At 42.2% G+C, this 24,661-nt stretch overlaps 1 protein-coding gene across 1 annotated transcript in view; it reads right to left on the reverse strand.

The window, feature by feature from the left end:
* Window positions 1–1,613: 1,613 nt before the first annotated feature.
* The window catches only part of ADNP2 (ADNP homeobox 2), a 33,343-nt gene continuing 10,295 nt past the window's right edge, over window positions 1,614–24,661 (reverse strand). The window contains exons 2-4 of the mRNA XM_043889013.1: window positions 24,229–24,349; window positions 10,969–11,058; window positions 1,614–6,314 (exon numbers count right to left, since the gene is read on the reverse strand). Coding sequence (XP_043744948.1) covers window positions 3,072–6,314; window positions 10,969–11,058; window positions 24,229–24,336 — 3,441 coding nt within the window. The 5' untranslated portion in view covers window positions 24,337–24,349 and the 3' untranslated portion in view covers window positions 1,614–3,071. The remainder of the gene's footprint in view (window positions 6,315–10,968; window positions 11,059–24,228; window positions 24,350–24,661) is intronic.

The raw sequence follows: 24,661 nt of genomic DNA on the forward strand, positions 1-24,661 counted from the left end.
GGGGGCAGGAGTGGGCGACCCTGTGCCAGGTCGTCTCCGCGATCCTGTGATGCCGACACGGCCCTGGCACCAGCGCTGTCCTTGGCACAGCATCCCGCAGTCTGCGCCCTCACACCGGCCTGTGGCCCACAGCCCAGAAGCTGGAGACATGACTCCCGCAGCTTCGCTGGGGTCTCGCAGCTTGTGGCGCAGTCAGTCCTGTGAGGCCTGCTGCCCACTAAAGCCGCAGGAGCCACACTCTGCCTGTCCGACCTCACTCGCCTGCAGCTTCTTAAAGAAAACATTCAAGGGCCTTAGGATGAGGTGACATCAAAGCTGACCTGTTCCTCAGCTGAGTTACCAATGCAATCTGACAAAGATCCGCAGAGCTCCATTCTGGAAGCAGCACGCTGACAGGCGGGTGGGAGAGCAGTCACCAAAAGAAAAATCAACCACAGGAGCGGTGGCGAAGGGCCTGCCCTGTTACCAGGTGGATGAAAGGCTTTCTGGGGCCTCCCCAGTTCTCCTCATTTACTATTCACTGTAACAAATGAAGTGATGAGGTTCCTGGCTGTTAAAAAATAACATATCCCAAAACCATGGTAACAGAATTCAGAAATTAAATGCTACATTCTAATTTGTCTTTCACCGAATAGACTTCAAATATGTAATTTGGGGGAAGACGGAAGGAGAAGGAAGGATTTATTACTTGAAGCAAAAACACTGGGGATATTTCCCAAAGCAGTGTCTCCAAATATGTAATATTTTTAAAGTTCATGCATAGATTAAAATTTAAATATATACCTTTTTGAAACCATGAAAATAAAAAAGAATTTTCTTTCCTTCTCAATTTCCAATCTTTTAAATGATAGCATAAAAATCCCCCACCACTAAACTATTAATCTATAGTTCAGTTTTTCATTTTCAAATAATAAACTTAGGGAATTCCCAGTGTTTAAGAGGCAACACTTCCACTGCAGGGGGCAGGGGTTCAGTCCCTGGTTGGGGAACTAAGATCCCACATACGCACAGCATACCTAATAATAATAAATTTACTCATTTTTTTACAAGAACTCCCATATGCTTTTGAAGCTCAGTTTACATCAAATTTTGATCTAAAAGCCTAAAAAGTGTTTAATAGCCAGTAACTAGCATATAAAAAGACTCCACATCAAAAGCTGGACTACAGCTAGCAACCAGAATTCCTTCACCACAGAGTTTCTGCTCAGGGCTACTCCTCTCTGCCTGGAGGGACACAGCCGGGGGAGGGTGCTGGGGCCACAACTGGGAGGGAAGAGGCTGGCGACGCTGCTCTGATCCTGCAGTGGACAGGATGGTCGGCCCGACAGGCTGACCAGGCCCCAAACGCAAACAGAAGGGGTGCAGGTCAAGCCACACAGACGGCAAGCCGCGCCGGGCGGCACAGAGCTCAGCCTAGAGAAAGGCAACTCCCGGCCACCATCACACAAAGCAAGGATCTCCAGCCACAGCTATTTTGTGACCCTGTAATTATTCAGCCTTTGGGGGTGTGCTTATTTTCACAACAACAAATATGGTATCTACTTCCATGTTTAAACTGTTTCTGAATCATCGTGATGTTTCAACATTTAAAAGAATTAAACAGTTCTACTTGCAGTGGTATAACAAGTTTTAATTCAAAATAGACACTCTGAAAACAATAGGTAAAAAAAACAAACTGGAACAAGCTCTTTGAATTTACAACAGAGCACACCAACAATCACACACACGCCAGTTTCACGATTGCCTCAAAAATGTACATTACAGCAATGACATGCAAGAATTATACTTTAAAACTCCACGTGGTAACAGTATCTGATTTCCCAGAGACTGTCGCATCTTCCAAGAACGCAGCACAGGCACCTCTGCTGTGCATCACCAGCACTGTGGCTCAAGGTCAAACAGGCTGGTCTCCATAACTGCTTCTGGTGCTTTAAGTTATTTCAGATTTTGTGGAAAAAATGAGGCCTCGTTGGCCGAAGGACAGTAACACACTTGATTCCTTAGCAATAGCCCATCCCAGTAACCTGGACACCAGGCTATGGGAAAGCCCATTTTCCTAGAATGAATAAATTTACCTTCAGGAAACTGTCAGATTTAATACACCAACCAGGAGACTAGCTCCAGTCCATGTGTTTCACCTTGTTCCCTAAAAACCTGTGTTTAAATCTTAGTAGCCACACTCAGGGGTCAACATTTTATTCCTGAGTAACACTGACCTTCCCTTTCGCTGGTTTATGCACAGTTAGGTCAGCTTGTGTGTGTGTTTTCAGTGTTTGTTCTAAAGGCACTAAAGATTTACTGTCTTGTCTTTGAATGGAGACTTATCACCATATCAAAAAGAGGGGAAAAGTCTACAGTGAGAAGTATTTTGTACCTACAGAATTACTTTATTTGTAAAATAATTCTTGATTTAAATACCAGACTTCAGGTTCAGTATATTTTTAACAAATGAAAACATTTGGTTTTCTGAGTTACAATCAGAAACAACTGTTAGGACGTAAACAACTGAAAAAACGTAAATCAAAATTATAATCTAATTAGCAAATACCTTACAAGAAGAAATCAGCATAAGTTAATGCAGTGCATCCTTAATGAACCAGACATGTCACAGGGGCTGCTACTCACTTCTCTAAACATTTACTGTATCGTCTGTTGCTACTTGGGAAGCTGAGGGAGAGCAGTTTTAATTTGCAGTTAATCAAGTGTTCTGAAACAAGCTGAAATTTCCTTAAATGAAAAATAAACATATATAGATTTCAGTTTTTATCATACGATAGTGACACTACTGGGAAAACAAGGCGTGCATGAAATATCAAAAGATTTAATTTACATGACAGAGAAAAAAACAAAAAGTAATTCTTACAAAATCAAACTGCAGGAAACAAATTTGAAAGAACTACTCACTTCTTTATACAGAAGTCTTTCTGAGCACCTGAAATAAATCTAAAGAGCAGCATAAAGACCACTGAAATTGATTAGTTCAACATACAGTGAAGAAAATAACATTTTTAAAAATCTCAATTGAAAAAACTAATTATCTAATACTTTAGATTTCCTTTTTTTTTTTTTTTTTACAAGTTTTGTGGTTCATGCTCAAAGTTCAAACTGTGTTTAACATTTTTAAGTTCAGACATGTCAAAGCCTAAAAGTACAGAAGGCTTGTGATTTTTTATTGCTTTCATGCAAATATACCTTCTTTTTCCAAAAAATGAAGCCACGTCAATTTTCCACACCCATAAGAGTGAAGATAACAACTCTATTTCCTTTTTACTGGGATATGGTCTCTTGTGGAAATAATCCCTAAGAAACTGCTTTTTGTCTTCGTAAGAACGGTCTTCGTACTTTTTAGGATTTAATGCTAAAATCTGAAGAGCGTCGTCACTAACGGGCGGTCCCTCCGTCCTGCCCTCACTCCGCTGCCGTTTAACAGGTGCAGCACTCACTGCCTTTTCTGGGGCCGGGTCTGCGTCCGCGTCTATGACGACGGGCGGCTCCGCGCCATCCCTCTGGTCTTCGGCCCCGGAGTGACCATCAGGCAGCTTTCTCTTCACTGAGAAGCTGGTATCATGGATCACCTCACCGTTGACTAAAAGCAGCTCGCTGTTCTCCAGGAGGCCGGGCTGGCCCTGCAGGTCAGGGCTGCTGTCCTTGGGGGCGCTGCGGCAGCGCAGCAGGTGGATGGCAATGGCTGCCAGCGTCATGTTGCCAGTGTAGACCCCGCAGCAGTGGATGCACTTGAAGGCCGGAGACTTCAGAATCGTGTGGACTGTGGGCGTGATGTGGTGCCTCTCCTTCAGATGCAGCTCGTATGCCTCCGTTGTCACAAACGTGCCAAAGCAAAAGGGGCAGGTCAACACCTGCTTGCCGGGCCTCCCAGAAGCACCCTCAGCCTGGGGCCTCACCTTGATGTACACGGGCACCAGCGACTTGGAGTGTATCCCCGCCAGGATGGCCAGGTAGACCTCCCGCTCGCCCAGCTCCTCCTTAGGCAATATGGTAATAAAGTCAAGGTGGGGAAACAGCAGGTTGCCGTTGGCATCGATATCCAGTTGAAAACCTTTGTTACTGTAATCCATGGGCAGCTTCTTCTTCCCCAGGTGCATGGTCCGACTGTGCTCTGAGAGGCCTCTGATATCGTGGAAGGTGCACGGGCAGAACAAGCACCCCAGGCCATGCATCAGTAAGTGATGGATAAGCTCCTCCTCCGAAACTAAGCACTTACAAGACAGACATCGAACTGTCTTCTCTCTCATCCACTTTAAAAATGGCGCACATGCCGCCAGTTTCTCTGGCTCCAGTTTGTCAGCAGCTTTGGATTCACTGTGCTTATGCGCCACTTCCATATGGACCTGGTACACATTGGAAGGGAAGAGCTCATTGCAAACAGGACAGGTTTTCCATTGCTTGGCCTGTTTGAGCACCTGATTTGCCTCCGCCACAGACGAAGAGGCCTGAACAAACATACTCTGAGTGGCATTTACCACCACGGGAGGGGAGGGCATGCCAGCCATGGAACTGGCCATCTGGGCAGCTGTGCCCGACTGCAGGAGCTGGATGGGCATCTGGGGAGGGGCAACAGTGGCGACGCTTCCAGGGGGCACTGGCAGAGTGACAGACACCGGGGCAAGTGTGTACGTGGGAATGCCATTCACTTGTTTCCCTGTGGGTATGAGCTGTCTGAGAATAGAGCCTGATGTCAGGAAAGTGGTGTTTGGCGAAGCACCGGGTCTAATGGTCTGATTTGCAGGCAGAATGTTGGTATTCACAGACTGATTAAGCTGCAGGACCCCAGGCCTCACTGGCTGGCCCATAGGAAGAACTCCTGACATGACCTGCTGACTGAGCTGAAGAACACCAGAGTTAATGCCCTGGTTCACAGGAAGAACGGCTGACGAGACTGTCTGGTTGGGGGGAAGGAGCCCAGGTGGGACTACCTGGCCAGGAGGGAGCACCCGCAGTGGGACCGTCAGCCCTGTGGGCAGTGCTCCCGAGGGGGCCGTCTGCCCGATAGGGAGCACCCCTGACTGAACCACCTGGCCAGCAGGAAGAACCCCAGAAGTCGCTGTCTGTCCTGAAGGGATGACCCCAGCAGGGGTCACCTGTCCTGCAGGAAGGACCCCTGAAGGGACTGTCCGACTCACAGAAATCACCCCTGGCGAGACTGCCTGAAGCACTCCAGGGGTGACAGAGGGGTTGACAGGGAGGACCCCAGACCCAACGGGTCTATTCACCGAAAGAACTCCAGGTCCAACTGGCCTGCTTATGGGCCCCACAGGCTGGCTGAGCGGCAAAACCCCCGGGCGGATGGTCTGGTTTATGGGGAGGACACTGGTTCCAACAGACTTATTTACAGGTCCAACCGGCTGACTCAAGGGCAACACAGGAGGATTTGCTGCCTGATTAAGTGGGACTCCATGAGAGAGAAAGACAGGCTGAGGCGTCGAGGGCGGCAGAGTGAGGCTGCTCTGGCCCACTGGCAGGGGACTGGAGACCAGAGTCACATGAGGCTGGGCAACGGCTGGCGGAGAGTGGGTGACACTGCCCACAGCCCCCGCGGCCACAGTCGCCGGAGGGGCTGCACCCTGAACCGGCTGCACCACAGTCTGGCTCTGGCCGTTCTGCGGCAAGGCAAGGTGGTAGCAAGGAGATGAGGCTGGGATGCCCGGAGCACTGCTATTCGGCGGTACGGCCACGTGTGTAGCTGGTTTGGGAGCAATATGCATCTGCTTCAAAAGGCCAGTCTTCTTAATATGTTCTGAGATGACAGACCTAAGCTTATTCTCCAAATCCCGGTGTATATCGGATGTCAAAATATGATACATTAAAGCGTCCTGGCTGCTGGCATTGGCGTTGCACTTTTTACAGTAATACCTGTCAGACGCGAGCAACTTCTCTGCACAGAGGGTGTCGTCAGCTCCAGGATGCTCACCCACCTCCTCAGTTCTCAGGCCAAAATAGGAGTTAATTAAGTAGTGAAAATGTGCTACCAGCACATGCTTCTTCATGCTGTAGTACAGTGTGTTTGAAAAGTTACATTTTAAACATGTAAAACTTATCACATCACTCCTAGATGATTTAGTTTCACCTAAAATATTCACTGTGTAATTCTGGACTTTCCGAGCAGGTGCATGAAACATTCTGAAGTGCCTTCCCACAACTCTGGGTTGAGAGGAAAACACACAGTTTGGGCAAGGGATCACCAGCTCCTGGTCAATTTCATCTTCATGGTAACGATGTAAATGATTTTTGAATGAAGTAAGCACTTTTGTGGAGTATTTACAGAGGCTGCAACAGTATGGTTTTGTTCGGTATCTCTGTTAAAAAAAAAATGTCAAGCATAGTTTAATAAAAATCAGATGCTACACCATCTACAGTTAACAAGTAAATGATTTTTTCCTTCTAACTTGCTGGATCTAGGGCTGTGCTGTAAGGAAAAGCACCTACAGATAACACTCACATCATAAAACCCTTTTCATTTTTTTCCTAAAACACTTTAAAATGTAGTAACTATTCTCAGCATTTAGGCCATACATACAAACAGCGTTTGGCCCCAGAAACATAGCTACCTGAACCCTGTTTCCAAAGCCAGCGATTAAAACCACAAATCTCATTTAATCCTGTACTCTGATTCAACTGCATCAATTAAACTCAATTCTCAGCAAGAAAAAATTACTTTCTCCCGTTCTCATCCCACTTTTCTTAGTTCCAAGTTGTTTTTACTCCAAATTCTAAAACTTCTGGAATGTTCTAACATAACCAAACTTGATAATTGTTAAACTGATCACCCGTCTTTCATTTCCCAGATTCCAGGAGACAAATGGACAGTGACAACCACTGAAGACAGAGGGGCTGTGGCTCACTCACTGTGAATAAGCCTGAGGTAAGTTCAAGCCATAGACTGCCGCTCTGACAACGTGTTCTCTCTCTGTAAGGCAAATATGGGGAATTCAACAAGCCCGGGGCACAAGAACAGACATTCGCACAACAGCTGGCCAACTGAGGAGCACAGTGTGTTCTAACATCCAGGAAGCCTTGTTGGTCTGACATGAAAGTAGCTCGGCAGGCACCAGACCCCAGAGCTGGAGCACCAGAAAACACTGGGCCTAGTTTCACAGAGCAGGAAAGCCGGGGTGTGGACAGGTCAGACAACGGGGCAGAGGTCTTCCCACTCTGCAGCTGTTTCCCACTGATGCAGTGGCTGCTGGCCACCCCCGTCCTTCCCAGACATGTGCCCGGAGACCACTCTCACACACACACACACAAATTCCCCTCCTGTGGGTTCTGTCACCCTCTCTGCTAATCACGCAGTCTTCCTCTTGGGTCACTGATCAGAGAAAGCACACAAACACATTCAACATGTCACTACTGCCTTTTCAACAATTAAGAAATCCCAGGTTCTGGCACTTCCAGCAGAATCAAAAAAAAAAAACCTAGGGGACAGCCAACCACACAACACATTTTAAAAAATATGTTTCACCAATTCGGACACACTTTTTTCTATTTTAATATCTCCAAAATCTGGAAACACCTTACAGCTGACAGTTTAATGTTACATCACAACTTAAGTGAAGTATTACTTTAGTTTCATTTATGGTTCATTTAAAATGGAGCATCTTATACTCCACAAATACTGTATTGAAAAACCAGATACTTAATGAAAATTACACCCAGTTAAAGAGTCAACAGAACTAACAATTTGCTACTATCTGTTAGTACTGAACAGATCTTTGGATCAAGGGAAGATTTCTTATATAACACATCATAAATACAATCCATAATAGAAAATACATGCCTCCTGAGAAATCTGTATGCTGATCAAAAAGCAACAGTTAGAACCAGACATGAAAACAACAGACTGGTTCAAAACTGGGAAAGGAGTTCATCAAGGTTGTATATTGTCACCCTCCTTCTTTAACTTCAATGCAGAGTACATCATGCAAAATACCAGGCTGGATAAAGCACAAGCTGGAATCAAGGTTGCCAGGAGAAATAACAATAACCTCAGATATGCAGGTGACACCACCCTAATGGCAGAAAGCAAAGAGGAACTAAACAGCCTCTTGATGAAGGTCAAAGAGGAGTGTAAAAACTGGCTTAAAACTTAACATTCAAAAAACAAAGATCATGGCATACGGTCCCATCACTTCATGGCAAATAGATGGGGGGAAAAAGGCAACAGTGACAGACTTTTATTTTCTTGGACTCCAAAATCACTGTTGACGGTGACTGCAGCCACGAAATTAAAAAACGCTTGCTCCTTAGAAGAAAATCTATGACAAACCTAGACACCGTATTAAAAAACAGAGACATAACTTTGCCAACAAAGGTCCATTTAGTCAAAGCTCTGGTTTTTCCAGTAGCCATGTATGGCTGTGAGAGTTGGACCATAAAGAAGGCTGAGCGTCTAAGAATTGATGCTTTCAACTGTAATGCATGAAAAGACTGTTGAGAGTCCCTTTGGACTGCAAGGATACTGAAGCTGAAGCTCCAATACTTTGGCCACCTGATGCAAAGAGCCGACTCACTGGAAAAGACAATCAACCCTGAATATTCATTAGAAGGACTGATACTGAAGCTGAAGCTCCAATACTTTGGCCACCTGATGCAAAGAGCCCACTGACTGGAAAAGACCCCAATGCTTGGAAAGACTGAGGGCAGGAGAAGGGGATGACAGAGGATGAGATTGTTGGATGGCATCATCAACTCAATGGACCTGAGTTTGAACAAACTTTGGGAGATAGTGGAAGGACAGGGAAGCCTGGTGTGCTGCAGTCCATTGGGTTGCAGAGTCAGACATGACTGAGTAACTGAACAACAGTAGAAAAAAATTACAAACAGGATTTCATCAAAGTAAGAAATCTTCTCTTTGAAAGATACTTTAAAAGGTAAAAAGACAAACCACAGGCTAGAAGACTATTTACAAACCACATACCTAATACAGGACTTGTGTCCATAAAACACACTGTGGACATGTTCAAGTCTCAGTAAGGACACATATGACCCAATTTTTAGAAAATTGGCAAAACATTTAAGAGTCGAACACTTTAAACTAAAGAGGGTATCCAGATGCCAAAGAAGCACACAAAAAGATGCTCAACATTGTTAGTCAGTAGGGAGATGCAAATTAAAACCAGAGAAGACACCACTACAAGCCTATTAAAATGGAAAATAAGCAGTTAAATCCAAAAGCACAAAAACCCTGACAGAGTCCAGTGAGGACACAGAGCAGCCAGTACACACACCACTGGTGGGAAAGCAACACGGTACAGCCACTTTGGAAAACAGTCCGGCAGTTTGTTACAGAGATGGACCATATATTGCACAACCCAGCAATCTCACACCTGGCAACTACCCAAGAGAAGTGAAAGCAAATGTTTAGACAAAAACCTGTATGTCAAAGTTCTAGAAGAGTGATCAATCAGAAATAACTGGAGTGTGATACCTTGGTTCACTGTAACAGAAAAATAACCAAGGAGAGAAGGAGAAAGAAGTGGAGTCAGGCATCCTGGCCGCTGCAGGATGCCTTGTCTCCGAGATTATCCCTGTTTCCCCATCTGCCTAAGGCCACATCTTCAGGTCCCGTAACAGCTAGGCTTCATTTCCAACATAACACAAGCAGCTCCATCCCAAATCCAGATATCCAGCACATCTCATTTCTCTGAAGCATAAGCCACATAATCCAGCCGAGTAGCACATTCCTGCTACAGTGGCCGAAAAACTGTCTTTGTTCAAAAATCCTATTACCCAGCCACAAATTAAAGAAGGCTATCTATGAATACAAAGTAAGGTACTAAAACTAGCAGGTGACACAGCCTCTACCACGCCAGCTAACAGTGGTTTATTTTTTCTGAATATGGTACCTATTTAACAAATTCAATCTCCACTATTTCATATTGTTATTTAACTTTTTGTGTCCATTCACACAAACAAAAACATAAACTCCCTAAGGAAAAGAATCCTAACTTTCACCTCTTTGCATCAAGCACTCAGAAAGTTGTAGCAGGAATTCAAAAAATGTTTCTTGATGAAGAGCATATAATTATACATTATATTGCATGTTACATAATATAATCTTTTAGGAATTCAGATGAGAAAAATCAGAGAGGCCTAAGAATATAATCACGAAGCCGAGGTATTCAAAACAAGGCATATTTGAAAAGCCATGAGCTGTTCTGAGCAGAATAGCCAAATCAGAGCGGTTTCAAGGAATCTTGTGTCTGTTGGTGAAGAGGGGAATGTCGGGTCAAGGAAGGGAAGAGAACACAGAACAGGCAGAAAGCGGGACTCAAGAGGACAAGGTGACAACAAAAATGTTTACAAATAAAATTCTGACAGAAAAACGACTGATAAGTTACAGAAAGTTTTTTTAAGCCAGAATTCTCAAGGACAACGCTATTTGGACAAATGGGCGGGGGAGGCAGTGAGCGGAGGCCGGTCCCCTTGGGGCGAGCTGCCTGGAGCTGACGAGGTGCTAACCTAGCAGCTGGGCAGCAGGAAGGTTTTCCAGAGGAAACACTTTTAAAAGGAGAATTCAGCAGTGCGTCACATAGTTTAGCTGGAATCTGCTTAACTACGAGGTTTCAAATTTATTGTAAATTGTGTTCCCCGATTCAAACTCCATATTTTTAATTTTTGAAACCAGAATGTATGCTCATACTTGAAGTCATTTCTTTTTACTCAGAATAGTTACATAACTCAGAAGCCCTACTTATATCAGAGGCATATAACAGTAATATAATAATTTCCCTGTATCACTTCATCAACTTTTTACATGCAGAAAACTCTCACAGCATCAATACTGCATTATAAAACATTTAACTTTTTCTATTTCCCTAAATGTTTACATTATACCCCTCCTCCTCCCTTTCATTCATCTGCAACCCCAAAACATGTGGTGTTCCTCAGAACTAAACCGACACTTACCCCATGTTCTGAGGAAACATGAAAACTGGAAATAAAAATACATACCAGTTTCTTTCCAGAAGGTTCCCACAGAGAAATATCTCCCCATGATGTGTTATAAAAGTACTTCTCTCCTGGGTCAAAGCCTTTAAGGTCCTTTTAGAAAGGGAGAAAAACAAAGATTATTACGTAATTTCAGAAGATAAAGAAGTATTGAATTAGAAACCAATGGGATTCTTTGGCACTTAAGAAATCTACATGGGAAGGACCTCTCTGGTGGACCAGTGGTTACGAATCCCAGCACTCCCAATGCAGGGAGCAAAGATTCAACCCCTTGTCAGGGAAATGAGATCCCCTATGTTGCACAGTGCGAAGAAAGGGAGGGAGCAGGAGAAAAAGAGAAAGGGAAATCTACCCCATGGCAAACTCTGACAGAGTTCCCATCAAGCTGGAGACCTGGGGAAAATGCTGAAATAATCCAAGTTAATACTACAGCTTCTGTACTTCAGCAGCTGCCTTTCAATTTATATCAAGTCCTTACAGAGTTTATACTTAGTAAATCTCAGTTTCACAGTGTCTTAAATTCAATACATTTTTTTTTCTTCCTTTCCCACACTTTCTTGTTTGCGCTTCATTAAACTGTCCTATTACAGAGCTGATTTCCTTCCTAGCCATACTTGTTGGGGTGCTGGATTCTTTCCATGTCTGTAGTCTTCCATAAATTCAAAAACATATATAAATATATATATAGTTTTAAAAATACAGTCTTTTAAGAAATAAACAGATGAGATTTCCCACAAATAATTTCTGAAAGAGAAAAACCACATGAACAAACACTGTCTTCCCAGTGTAAGCTCCATGGAGACGCATGTCAGGTGGGATGACATGGGCACTCCAAGTGTTGGTAAGAAGTCAGATGGTGAATATGTAAGGCTTCGCCAGCAAACAGTCTGTCTGAAACAACTCCTCAAGCTCACCACTGTGCACAAAAGCAGCCACAGACAGTATGTAAACACAGACAAGCAAAGCTGTATTCCAAGAAGTTTATTTACAAAATGGACAGCAAGCCAGATTTGGTCCAGTTTGCCTACCTCTGGTCTAAACACTCAAATAAGAAGTACAGAATGTCATACTGAGTTAAAAACCACAATCCAATTATATGTTGACTGGTTCAAAATCAGGAAAGGAATACAAGGCTGCATACTGTCACCCTGCTTATTTAACTTCTTTACAGAGTACATCATCCAAAATGTCGGGCTAGCTGAATTCACAAACTGGAATCAAGACTGCTGGGATTCATCAACCTCAGATATGTAGATGATACCACTCTAATGGCAGCAAGTGAAGAGGAACTAAAGAGCCTTTTGATGAAGGTGAAAAAGGAGGGTAAAAAAGCTGGCTTAACACTAAACATTCAAAAAACTAAGATCATGATATCCAGTCCCATCGCTTCATGGCAACTAGAAGGTGAAAAAGTGCAAGCAGTGACAGATTTTACTTTCTTCAGCTCCAAAATCCCTGCAGAGGGTGACCACAAACATGAAATTAAAAGACGCCTGCTCCTTGGAAGAAAATCTACAACAAGCCTAGACAACGTATTAAAAAGCAGACATCATCTTGCCAGCAAAGGTCCATTTAGTGAAAGCTATGGTTTTTCCAGCAGTCATGTATGGATGTGAGAGTTGGTCCATAAAGAAGGCTGAGCACCAAAGAACTGCTTTCAAATTGTGGTGTTGGAGAAGACTATTGAGAGTCCCCTGGACAGCAAGGAGATCAAACCAGTCCTGAAGGAAATCAACCCTGAATATGGAAGGATTGTTGCTGAAGCTCCAATACTCTGGCCAAGTGATACAAAGGGCAGACGCACTGGAAGAGACCCTGATGCTAGGAAAGACTGAGGCAAAAGGTGAAGGGGGTGGCAGAGGATAAGATGGTTAGATAGCATCACCGGCAAGAATTTGAGCAAACTCCAGGAGACAGTGGAGGACAGAGGAGCCTGGCATGTTACAGTCCATGAGGTCGCAAAGAGTGGAACACAACTTAAGAGACTGAACAACAGCAACAATTATATGCTGTCTACAAAAATTTCACTTCAAATACAAAATCATAGAGAGGTTAAAGATAAAAAGAAGGAAATCAATGTCATGTGACCAGTAGTCAAAAAAAAGCTGATATAAATCACCAATGTCAAAAACAGAGGGGAGGACTTTCCCAGTGGCAAGTGGATAAGAATCCGCCTGCCAATGCAAGGGACACCAGTCCAATCCCTGGTCCAGGAAGATTCCACAAGCCGGGGTGCAACTAAGCCCGCAAACTGCAAATGCTGAAGCCCTTGCACCTAGAGCCCATGCTCTGCAGCAAGGGAAGCCACGGCGATGAGAAGTCAGCGCCCTGCGACAAAGAAGCCCCCACTCGCCACAACTAGAGAAAGCCTGTGCAAAGCAACGAAAACCCAGAGCGGCCAAAAAATACACAGATACCACCATGGTTCCTACAGATGAGAAAATAATATGACCACCATAATGCCAATAAATTTGACAAATTAAACTGACAAGGACAAATCTCTTCAAAGAACATAAGAAAAAGCTCACTCAGGAAAATCAGATAACCTGATAGTCTGATATCTAGTGTAGACATTGACTCCATAATTAAAACCCTTCCCACAAAGAAAACTTCAATTCTAGATAGCTTCACTGGGAAGTCTACTAAACATGGTATTATCAATTCTACATAGACTCTTCCAGAAAATAAAAAGGAAGAAACAGCTCCGAATTCATTTCACAAGGCTGGCCAAGACTTGACAAAGATCTAACAGAAAATGAAAACTACAGACCTACCCTTCAAAAACACAGATGAAAAATCCTTAACAAAATGTTTGCCAATCAATCCTCATACTAAAAAGGACCAAGTAGAATTTATCCCAGGGATAGAGGTTGGTTTAACAATTTCTTTTCTTAAAAAATAACAAACACAAAAACCATGTAATTCACTAGACTAAGAAAAGAAAATTACATAAATATAGAAAAGTCATCTGACAAAATTCAACCATCAGTCATAATTTCTGCTCTCAGCAAAGTAAGAATAAGAAAATTTCTCAACCTGAAAAGGGGATCTCCCAAAAACATGTAGCTAACAACTGTGCTATATGGTAACATAAAGAACATTCTTACATCTATTTTAGGCTTCATTTCAAAAATTTTTTTAAAACCAGCACTATCGAATGTTAGTAAGAATGTGGAGCAAGGGAAACCCTCCCACACTGCTGACAGAAGTGTGAAATCAGACAACTGCTTTGGATAATACCAAATCTAGGTATTTATCCAAGAAATACCAAAACAGCTACCCACAAAAAACACTTTTATAAGAATATTTGAAAAAAAAAAGTGCTAGTTGCTTAGCTGTGTCTGGCTCTTTGCAACCCCACCAGGCTCCTCTGTCCATGGAATTTTCCAGGCAATACTGGAGTGGGTAGCCATTCCCTTCTCTGGGTGATCTTCCCAACCCAGGGATCAAAACCACATCACCTGCTTTGCAGGCAGATTCTTTACCGTCTGAGCCACCGGGGAAGCTCTATAAGAGTATTTATAAGAACCTTACTCATAATAACCCCAAACCAGAAACAGCCTAGGTGTTCACATTAGAAGAATCAACAACAAACTACTCACAGAATGGGATCTTCCTCAGCAACAAGAACGATCAGCTACAGGGCAACAACACAGAAGAATCTTCCCCAGGAGCAACTATCATTTCACTCATATCAGACAGGCAAATCTCACCCACAGCGAAAATTTTCAGCATGATGGTAACCAGTGGAGTGGGCGGGGTCTGACTCCCACAGGAGGTCCTGTGCCCTGACAGGGGCTTGTACTGCATGAGTCAGTGCATTTCCAGACCCCATCAACTGGAGACGGCTAAGGTGCACCTCACAAACATGTAACTTCCCCTCCCACTAAAAGTTGTAAGAAATACTAGTGTTAATGATACACCTATGCTGAAAGAGTTTAAGGGCAAATTTATCAATGCCTGAAACTTAGAAATGCATCAAAGTATAAGACAGAAGGACTTCCCTGGTGGTCCAATGGCTAACACACTGCACTCTCAGTGCATGGGGTCTGGGTTCAATTCCTGGTCAGGGAACTAGATCCCACATGCTGAAACTAAAGGTCCCACATGTTGCAACTAAGACCCAGTGCAGCCAAACAGATAGTTTTTTTTTTTAATAAGGTTGAATGATGGGTGAATTACATATGCGTGTTAATTTTACACAATTTAGGTGGGAGGTACATGGGTTTTCATGGTACAATCCTTTCAGTACTTCTGTAGGCTTCAATTTTTCATAAGAAAATACTGGAAAAGGAAGAAGTAAGCAGGAGATGAGAAGGATTTAAGGGAAGAAGTGCTTTCCACTGTCAGATGCAGGAAAAAAAAGAGCTAGTATGGGCTTCCCTGGTGGCTCAGTGGTAAAGAATCCGCCTGCCAAGCAAGAGACACAGGTTCAATGCCTGGGTCGGGAATATCCCCTGGAGGAGGAAATGGCAACCCACTCCAGTGTTCTTGCCTGGGAAATCCCATGGACAAAGGAGCCTGGTGGGCGACAGTCCATGGGGTCAGAAAAGAGTTAGACTCAACTTGTGACTAAAGAACAAGAAAACTCAATCATTAGGAAATAAACAGATTAACTATTTCAATATTTTTTGTAGATTAAGATGTCGGAACATAGTGTAACATATTAAAAAATCTATTTATACATATAATGGTCTCAGAAGATTGTCACAGGGGTGGGTTTAGTGCACCCTTTTTTTAAGCTTCCCTAATTCAGATGCAACCACCTCAAATTTGCAAACACTGGTTTAAATGTTCCAACTTGATCTAATACTTGATGCACAGAAATTAAGTGCGGGAGCTGCCTCAGAAATGGCAGTTCTGCCTAGAGCAGCAGAAAGGAACACGGTGTGGCCCAGTGAAGCAAGAACAGGAGCAGCCAAACTTCTACACCAAAGGCAGGCTGTCCTGAGGGCTTTCTAAATGCAAGGGCCAGGGGACAATGGAAGAGCTCCAGGGAGGACAAGGTGCAACAGAAGACTGAGAGAAAAGGTTTACAAAGTAACAACCCACAAGCCCCAAAAAGGCAACTATGATGTGGATCCAAGTTTCTACTAGATGGTCTACCTTAACTGCTTCTAGCTCATGTCTCTCAATAAATCTGACAGATACTTTGAAACTCTAACCAAGGGACCTTCTATTTCTAAATTCCCTTTTCCTACCACTTCTTTAAAAGATTTCTGGCCTCCATGTGGCAGTATTTGTATCTCTGATAGATCCTCATTGTGAAAACACAGTAAGACAAAAGCTGCTAGGAACAGTAACATTTTTAATTTTTAAAATGTACTTATTTTTGGCTGCACTGGGTCTTTGGGGCTGCACACAGGCCTTCTCCAGCTGTGGCGCACTGGCTTCTCCAGACGCAGAGCATGGGGTTCAGGGCCCGTGGGCTTCAGCAGCTGCAGTCTGAGGTCAGCACTTGCAGCTCGCTGGCTCAGTGGCTGTGGTGCACAGGCCAAGCTGCCCCACAGCATGTGGAATCCTCCTGGACCAGGGGCTGAACCCATGACCCCTGCACTGGCAGGTGGATTCTCCACCACTGGACCACCAGAGAAGTCCAGAACATTACTATTTTAAAATAAATTTGGATACTATTAATCACCTCAGTATCCATGAACATTTGATATGTAACAGTAATTTAATGGAAGAGATCGCTTTCAACTCTCAGATAATGCTTCATTTACCTATGAATTTTTAGCCACCAGAAAAACTGTAATAACTCCCAAATAACTTCATGACTCCTCAAGGGTTCACATCATATATTAGCAATCTCTATTCTAAGCAGCACACACAGTATACATGGAAAGAACATCTAATGTCTCTTCCACTTTCCCACTCCCACCAATTACGTGTGTGTGTGTGTGTGTGTGTGTCTGTGTGTAAACTGAACAGGCCGGTACTAGTTTCCTCTGCATTTTAATGAGGTTCAAGGGCTGGCCCTGCCTAACTAGGGTGACCAAGCACCAGGTATGGTTGGGGCTGATCTCTGTTGTAGGTTCAGAAAATTCAAGATATGCCACATACTCTCCTAGCACAAGCTCTGAAAAGAAAAGTTTAAGCTTTTATATGGGAAAATGTGAGTAAAATAATGAAGGTAATTGATGTGACTATTTTACAGCATTAAAATGTAATTCTGGGGAAGTTCACATGATATGAGTCTCAGCTTCCTAGTGTTCACAACCGAACAGTTTGCTGGCTGCACACCAAAATTAAAACAACCTGAGAACTGAACAAAGATAAAGAAAAGAGATAATCAAAGAAACCAAAAGTTGTTTCTTTGAAAAGATCAACAAAATTCACAAATGTTGAGTTAGACTGACAGAAAAAAGAGAGAAGACAAAACTAAGTAAAACCAGAAATGAAAGTGGGTGTTTTACAACTGATCTTACAGAAATAAAAGGATTAGACAAAAATACTAGCAACAACTGTATACAAACAAAATAAACTAGAAGAAATAGACAAACTCCTAAAAACACACTAATTATCCAAGGTGATTCAAGAAATAGAAAATTTCAACAAACCTATAACAAGTAGAGATTGAATCAAAAGCCATAATCAAAAATATCAAAACAAAGAAAAGTCGAGGGCCAGATGGCTTCCTTCTGATTAATTCTACCAAATATTTAAAGAAGAATTAACACCAGTTCTTCTCAAACTCTTCTCCCCACAACAGAAGTGAAGGTAACACTTCCTAATTCATTTTACATGGCTAGCATTATCCTAATAACAGAGCTAAACAGAGACATCACAAGAAAATTACAGATATTTTTTATGAATAAAAATGAAAACTCCTTAACGGATACTAATGAACAAAACCCAACAGTGATTACAGATTATACACTATGACCAAGTAGGATTTATATCAGGAATGCAAGCAGAGGCAGCATAAGAAAATCTATCAGTGTAATATACCAAAGATAACAGAACAAAGGGGAGAAAGACCCACACAACTACCTGAAGTAGCAGAGAAAGCATCTGACAAAATCCAACACCCTTTCACGATTAAGAAAACACTTAGAAAACTAGAATAGAACTTTCTCAACAAGACAAAAGGCACTGATGGGACACCATGATACTCAACAGTGAGAGACCCAAAGCGTTCCCAACACTGCAAACAAGAACATCATACTCAACAGTGAGAGACCCAAAGCGTTCCCAACACTGCAAACAAGACAAGGAGGCCTGCTTTCACCACTGCTATTCAGTATTGTCCTGGAGTTCTAGCCAGAGCTCTCAGACAAGAAAAACAAAAGGCATCCACATTGAAAGGGAAGAAGTAAAACTATTTCTATTCACAGGTGATATGATTCTATTAAGAATCCAAAGTGGGGCTTCCCTTGTGGCTGAGTAGTAAAGAATCCATCTGCAAATGTAAGAGACATGGGTTCAATCCCTGATCCAGGAAGATCCCACATGCCGAGGGGCAACTAAGCCCATGTGCCACAACTACTGAGCCTGTGCTCCGGAGCCCGGGAGCAGCAAATACTGAGCCATGTGCTACAGCTACTGAAGCCCCAGCACCCCAGAGCCCATGCTCTGCACCAAGGCAAGACACCACAATGAAGCCTGCGTACCACAACTACAGAGTAGTCCCCACTCTCTGAAACGAGAGAAAATCTGTGTGCAACAGTGAAGACCCAGCACAGCCAAAAAAAAGGAATCCAAAATAAGATACCAGAGGTAATGATAAATTCAATAAAAATGCAGGGTACAAAATGAACATACATAAGTTAGTTGTGTTTCTATGTACCTGTAATGAAAAATCTGAAAAGGAAATTAAGATAACAAATTCATTTACAATACCATCTAAAATAATAAAATGCCTAGGAATAAATATAACCAAGAAGGTGAAAGTCTTGTAGACTGAAAACTACAAAACATTATTGAAAGACATTAAAGACCTAAAAAAATAGAAACACATCCTTTATTCATGGGTAGGAATACTGCCAAGATGTCAATACTATCCAGTGTGATCTACAATATAATCCCAATCAAAATTCCAATAGTCTGGCAGAAATAGAAACTCCAATCCTTAAGTTCATACGAAATTGAAAGGGGCCTCTAACAGCCGAAACAATATTGGGGGAAAGAAAAACAAAGAAGTTGAAAAACTCACACTTTTCAAATTCAAAACTTAAAACTATGGTAATCAAAACACTGTAATACTAGTGTAAAGGACAAACATTCAGATTAATGAAAGAGAACTGAGAGTTCAGAAATAAATCTACGTAGCTATGGCCAAATCATTTTCTACAAGGCTACCAACTCCATTCAATGGGGGAAAATTAGTGAAATAAATGGCTCCGGAACAACTGGATTTCCACATGCAAAAGAATGAAGTTGGGCCCTTGCATCACACCATATACAAAATTAATTCAATATGGATCAACAATCTAAACAAAAAGAACTACAACCATAATACTCTTAGAAGAAAACATAGAAAATCTTAACTTCAATCTGGCAATGCCTTCTTAGTTACAACATAGAAAGCACTGCAAACACACAAACAGGACTCCATCAAAATATAAAACTTTGTGCATCAAAAGATATTATCAAGAAAGTAAAAAGAGAATGGGAGAAAACATTTACAAATCATACCTAATAAGGGTTTAATATCCAAAATATATAAAAAACTACACCTCAACAACAAAAAGACAAACAATCCGGTTTAAAAATGAACAAGACTTGAAAGCAAATCTCCAAAGATATTCAAATGGCCAATAAGGACATGAAAAGATGCTCAACATCATTAGTGGCCGCAGTGGCGAGGGAGGAGGGAGAGAAAGAGGATGAGAGGAAAAGAACAAACAGCAAGGCTGTGGCTAAACTGGACCCCTCATGCATGGCTGGTGGGAACTGAAAAGGGTACAAGCCACTTTGGAAAGTTAGGGGGGTACTCATAAAAGCTAAACAATTATTACATGATCCAGCAAAAAAATGAAAATAGGGCCTCAGACAGACACCTGTGAGCCAAAGTTCACTGCAGCATTATTCACAATAGCCAAAAGACAAAATCAACCCGAGTGTCTATCAACAGATGAACTGATAAAATGCAATATGTGGTTATACAATGGACTGTGAGTTAGCCATAAAAAGGACTAACATTTTGACACATACCACAACACGAACTTCAAATCATTAAGTAAAATAAGCCAGTCACAAAAGATCCAATATTGCATGATTCCACTCACATGAAATATCTTTAATAGACAAATCTACAGAGACATATAGTAGATTACAGGTTATCAGGGGCTGTGGTGGGGGCATGGCGAATTATTACTTAATAGTATTAAGAGTTTCTGTTTGAGATGATGATAACCTAGTTGGAAAACAGTGTGAATGTAATTAATGGTACTGAATTGTACACTTAAAAATGGCTAAATGGGCAATTCCCTGGTGGTCCAGTGATTAGGACTCGGAGATTTCAACACTACAGCCTGGGATCAGTCCCTGGTCAGAGAAATAAGATCCCACGAGTCACACAGCAAAGGCAATTTCATGTTATATCTTACCTTTATAAAAAATTTCTAAGTATACTTAGAAGATTTAAGGGAAAAAAAGAGATTAAAATAGTTCATTACTTATTTTATACTGATTACATATTGAATATTTGTAACATATGAGGCTAAATAAACTAAATTATTAAATTAAAAAATTAAAGAACTGGAAAAGTCTTTGAAAAGACCAACCAATGCAACACTACAACCAATGCAGGTGTACAGGGTCCTGTGTTCAGAAAGGTCAGTGCAGGGTTGAATCCCTGCTGTCACCATTTTTTAAGTGTTGATAATTTTAACTCTGCATTTGTTTTATGACGTGAAGTCTGACAGGACAACAAAGAGCATGCCAGGGGCCTGAAGCTTCAGCTCACACACGGTCCCACCGCCACCATTTCTGGGACACAGCCTGTCCCTGCTCTCCGTCCCCATACCCTCCAAGCTCCCCTCTCCCACAACCACTCTAGGACTCTCGCCCACCACCTGGGGCAACAGCCGGGCTGCCAGGGGGTCCACATTCCACAGTTGCCCTGCTAAGAGCCAGGTACAGACTTGGGGAGAGGAAGAGGCAAGGTTACCAGACTCACCTGGGCTGGCAGCACCATGGTGTTTGGCAGATAACTTGGTGCCTAGAGCCCACTCTGGATCCAGGTACCAGAAGCATCCTGACTCAGAAGCTGAAATCATGTGGGAGCCATCATCTGCCTGGGACAGCACACTTGTAGGGCCTGCTCAGAGCCCCACATTTTCATTCTGCACAGTACCCTTCAAAGTATGTAGCTAGCCTTTAATATAACTGATTAAATATTGTTAACTTTTTAAGAAACTCTTCAAGATACTCTAAGGTTTAGATCTACTTTTAGAAAAGGAGACAAGGTTCGTGGAAGAGCCTATTTTCCCTCAGGTTTACTTTCCTCAGCCAGGCTTCTGACAAGAACTATACAGCCTACGATTTGAGGTCCTAACTCTTAGGATGAGTGGAGTCATATACACTTTGGAACGCCAAGAAGGCAGAGTGCATTCTCACTATGAAGTCTGAAATGCTGGATAAGGAAACAGAAAGGACCCTGACAGGTGTCAGACAAATGCCCTCCCGTTTCATTTGGTCAGTGTTGGTTTTCATCACTTTTAACCAAGAACCCTAAATACTACAATGGATTAAGAGTAAGTACATTTGACATTAAAAAGTTCTTAATGTGGGATTCAGTGAAAAGAAAACACAAAGCTAGCATATGGTTAGAGCATGTCCTTTTTTTCTAAAAATCTGAAAAGATATTAATATAACAATGTTTACCATGGAGATTCTGGGGTAACAGCATACAAGTAAGTCATTTTTTTCTCTATGTTTCTATGTATATTTTCTAATTTTTCTATAATGAACTTTATAATGAACTTTTATATTGCTTGAATTTTCAGAAAGTTTGCGGAATATAAGACCAACTACAAATTAAAAAAAACAAAATTTCTTCCCAAAAGAATTAGTAAAATTTAACCAAGTAGTTAATTAATACTGGTATGCCATTCAAATGTCTTACTTTTTCTTTTGTGAAGTATACATGTATCTGTGTCAGCACAGTCTTGGAAAGAAAAAGTTAACGGTCTTGAACAAATTGAGATGAGTAAATAATCTTAGCCAGACTAAGGGAGAAGTTAGTGAGGAATGTCCAGTTTTATGCAATATCAAAATCGAAGGACTCCAGGATGAAAAATTTTAGTTGCTACTGACATTTTATCATTAAAAAAAAAAAACACTTCAGTTTGTAACAGAATTCCATCTTAAAAGTGAATTCACATTAAAGGAGACTAAAGAGAGATGACAACCAAAGGCAATACTTGACCTGAGGGACAGAGATAAACAGCATCAGCTATTACGAGAGGTTTGGCGAAAAACAGAGCAGGTAAGATAATGAAGTGGAAAGGGCAGAATTTTAGGGGGAAGATTTTTCTTGGGCAGCAACATTTGAAAAGAGGTCTTTTCTTTAGAAAGTTTCAGTTCAGTTCAGTCGCTCAGTCGTGTCCGACTCTTCGCGACCCCATGAATCGCAGCACGCCAGGCCTCCGTCCATCATAAGCTCCAGCAAAAACCAATTCTGACCACTAATGAGAATCCTGGTAATTACTGGTCCTTCAGCACCTTTTTATAAATAAAGTCAATCTGGTTCAAAGTCTGAGATTTAAAAATTAAGAAACTGAACTCTTCCTGGGCCAATAATACCTTGAATCAAATTATTCACAACTCTGAAAAATTCAAAGCAGACGCAGTCCGTATCTTCAATATGGACTAAACATGCACAGAATGGCTATAAAGCTACATAGCAAGCTTTATTTAATAATTTTTATTTCTTTATGCTGGCCATATATTCTCAAGTTATAAGATAAAATTATATGAGAACAGAATTGATCATAGAAAATGTGACTGTGACCTTAATTTTTAAACTTTTATAAGACTGCATGTATTAAATTCACAAATCGGAAAAGACAAAAGAAAACAAACAACCCTACCATACAAGTATGCATCACCACTGGGGATTACTCTAATACTAGAAAACCGATTTAGTCTTTTTCTGTTAAAAAATTCAAAGATCAAAAACAAATATACACTGCAACTAATGGCTGTATATTGTCACCCTGCTTATTTAACTTATATGCAGAGTACATCATGAGAAACACTGGGCTGGAGGAAGCACAAGATGGAATCAAGATTGCCGGGAGAAAATATCAGTAACCTCAGATATGCAGATGACACCACCCTTATGGCAGAAAGTGAAGAAGAACTAAAGAGCCTCTTGATGAAAGTGAAAGAGGAGAGTGAAAAAGTTGGCTTAAAGCTCAACATTCAGAAAACTAAAATCATGGCATCTTATCCCATCACTCCATGGCAAATAGATGGGGAAACAGTGGCTGACTTTATTTTTTTGGGCTCCAAAATCACTGCAGATGGTGAAAGCAGCCATAAAATAAAACTACTCCTTGGAAGGAAAGTTATGACCAACCTAGACAGCATATTAAAAAGCAGACATTACTTTGTCAATAAAGGTCGGTCTGGTCAAGCTATGGTTTTTCCAGTGGTCACGTATGGATGTGAGAGTTGGACTATAAAGAAAGCTGAGCGCAGAAGAATTGATGCTTTTCAACTGTGGTGTTGGAGAAGACTCTTCAGAGTCCCTTGGACTGCAAGGAGATCCAACCAGTCCATTGTAAAGGAGATCAGTCCTGGGTGTTCATTGGAAGGACTGATGTTGAAGCTGAAACTCCAATACTTTGGCCACCTGATGCGAAGAGCTGACTCACTGGAAAAGACCCTGGTGCTGGGAAAGATTGAGGGCAGGAGGAGAAGGGGACGACAGAGGATGAGATGGTTGGATGGCATCACTGACTAGATGGACATGAGTTCGGGTGGACTCCAGGAGTTGGTGATGGACAGGGAGGCCTGGCGTGCTGCAGTTCATGGGGTCGCAAAGAGTCAGACACGACTGAGCAACTGAACCGAATGACTATAAAGTCTCTCCTCAAAGTAACTAAAAACTGGAGCCTAAAGCAGCCACTTTAAACCATAAAGACATAAATAAGAACAAATGCTGTTCCCAGGCCTCATTTTAAGAGGCAGCACTTTCCACCTTGAGGCATCTGACCCACTCTCCAAAAGAGTCCCGTTCAAAGAGTACCCCTCAGCCCAGGGCCTCCACGGTTACCGTCTTCTCTTCATCCATTACCCGTGTCCTCTTACCTTCAGCAGCTCCTTGCAGCTGTCAAGCCCAATGTCCACAAGAATGCTTTTCACCTTTTTCCGTACCTTCCTGATGTTGTCAAGATTCTCCACAGGAATTTGAAACATTTTTGAGATTTTCCTTAAAGGGAAGAAAACAAAACTATAATAAGTGTACACACACACACACACACACACACACACGGCGCTAGTGGTAAAGAACACACACACACACACACACACACACGGCGCTAGTGGTAAAGAACCCGCCTGCCAATACAGGAGACATAAGAGACAGGAAACGTAAGAGACATGGGTTCGTCCCCTGGGTCAGGAAGATCCCCTAAAGGAGGGCATGGCAGCCCACTCCAGTATTCTTGCCTAGAGAATCCCATGGACAGAGGAGCCTGGCAGGCTATTGTCAATAGGGTCGAAAAGAGTCAAACACAACTGA

The sequence above is a fragment of the Cervus elaphus genome, chromosome 27 (assembly GCF_910594005.1).
Source record: "Cervus elaphus chromosome 27, mCerEla1.1, whole genome shotgun sequence".
Classification (NCBI taxonomy): domain Eukaryota; kingdom Metazoa; phylum Chordata; class Mammalia; order Artiodactyla; family Cervidae; genus Cervus; species Cervus elaphus.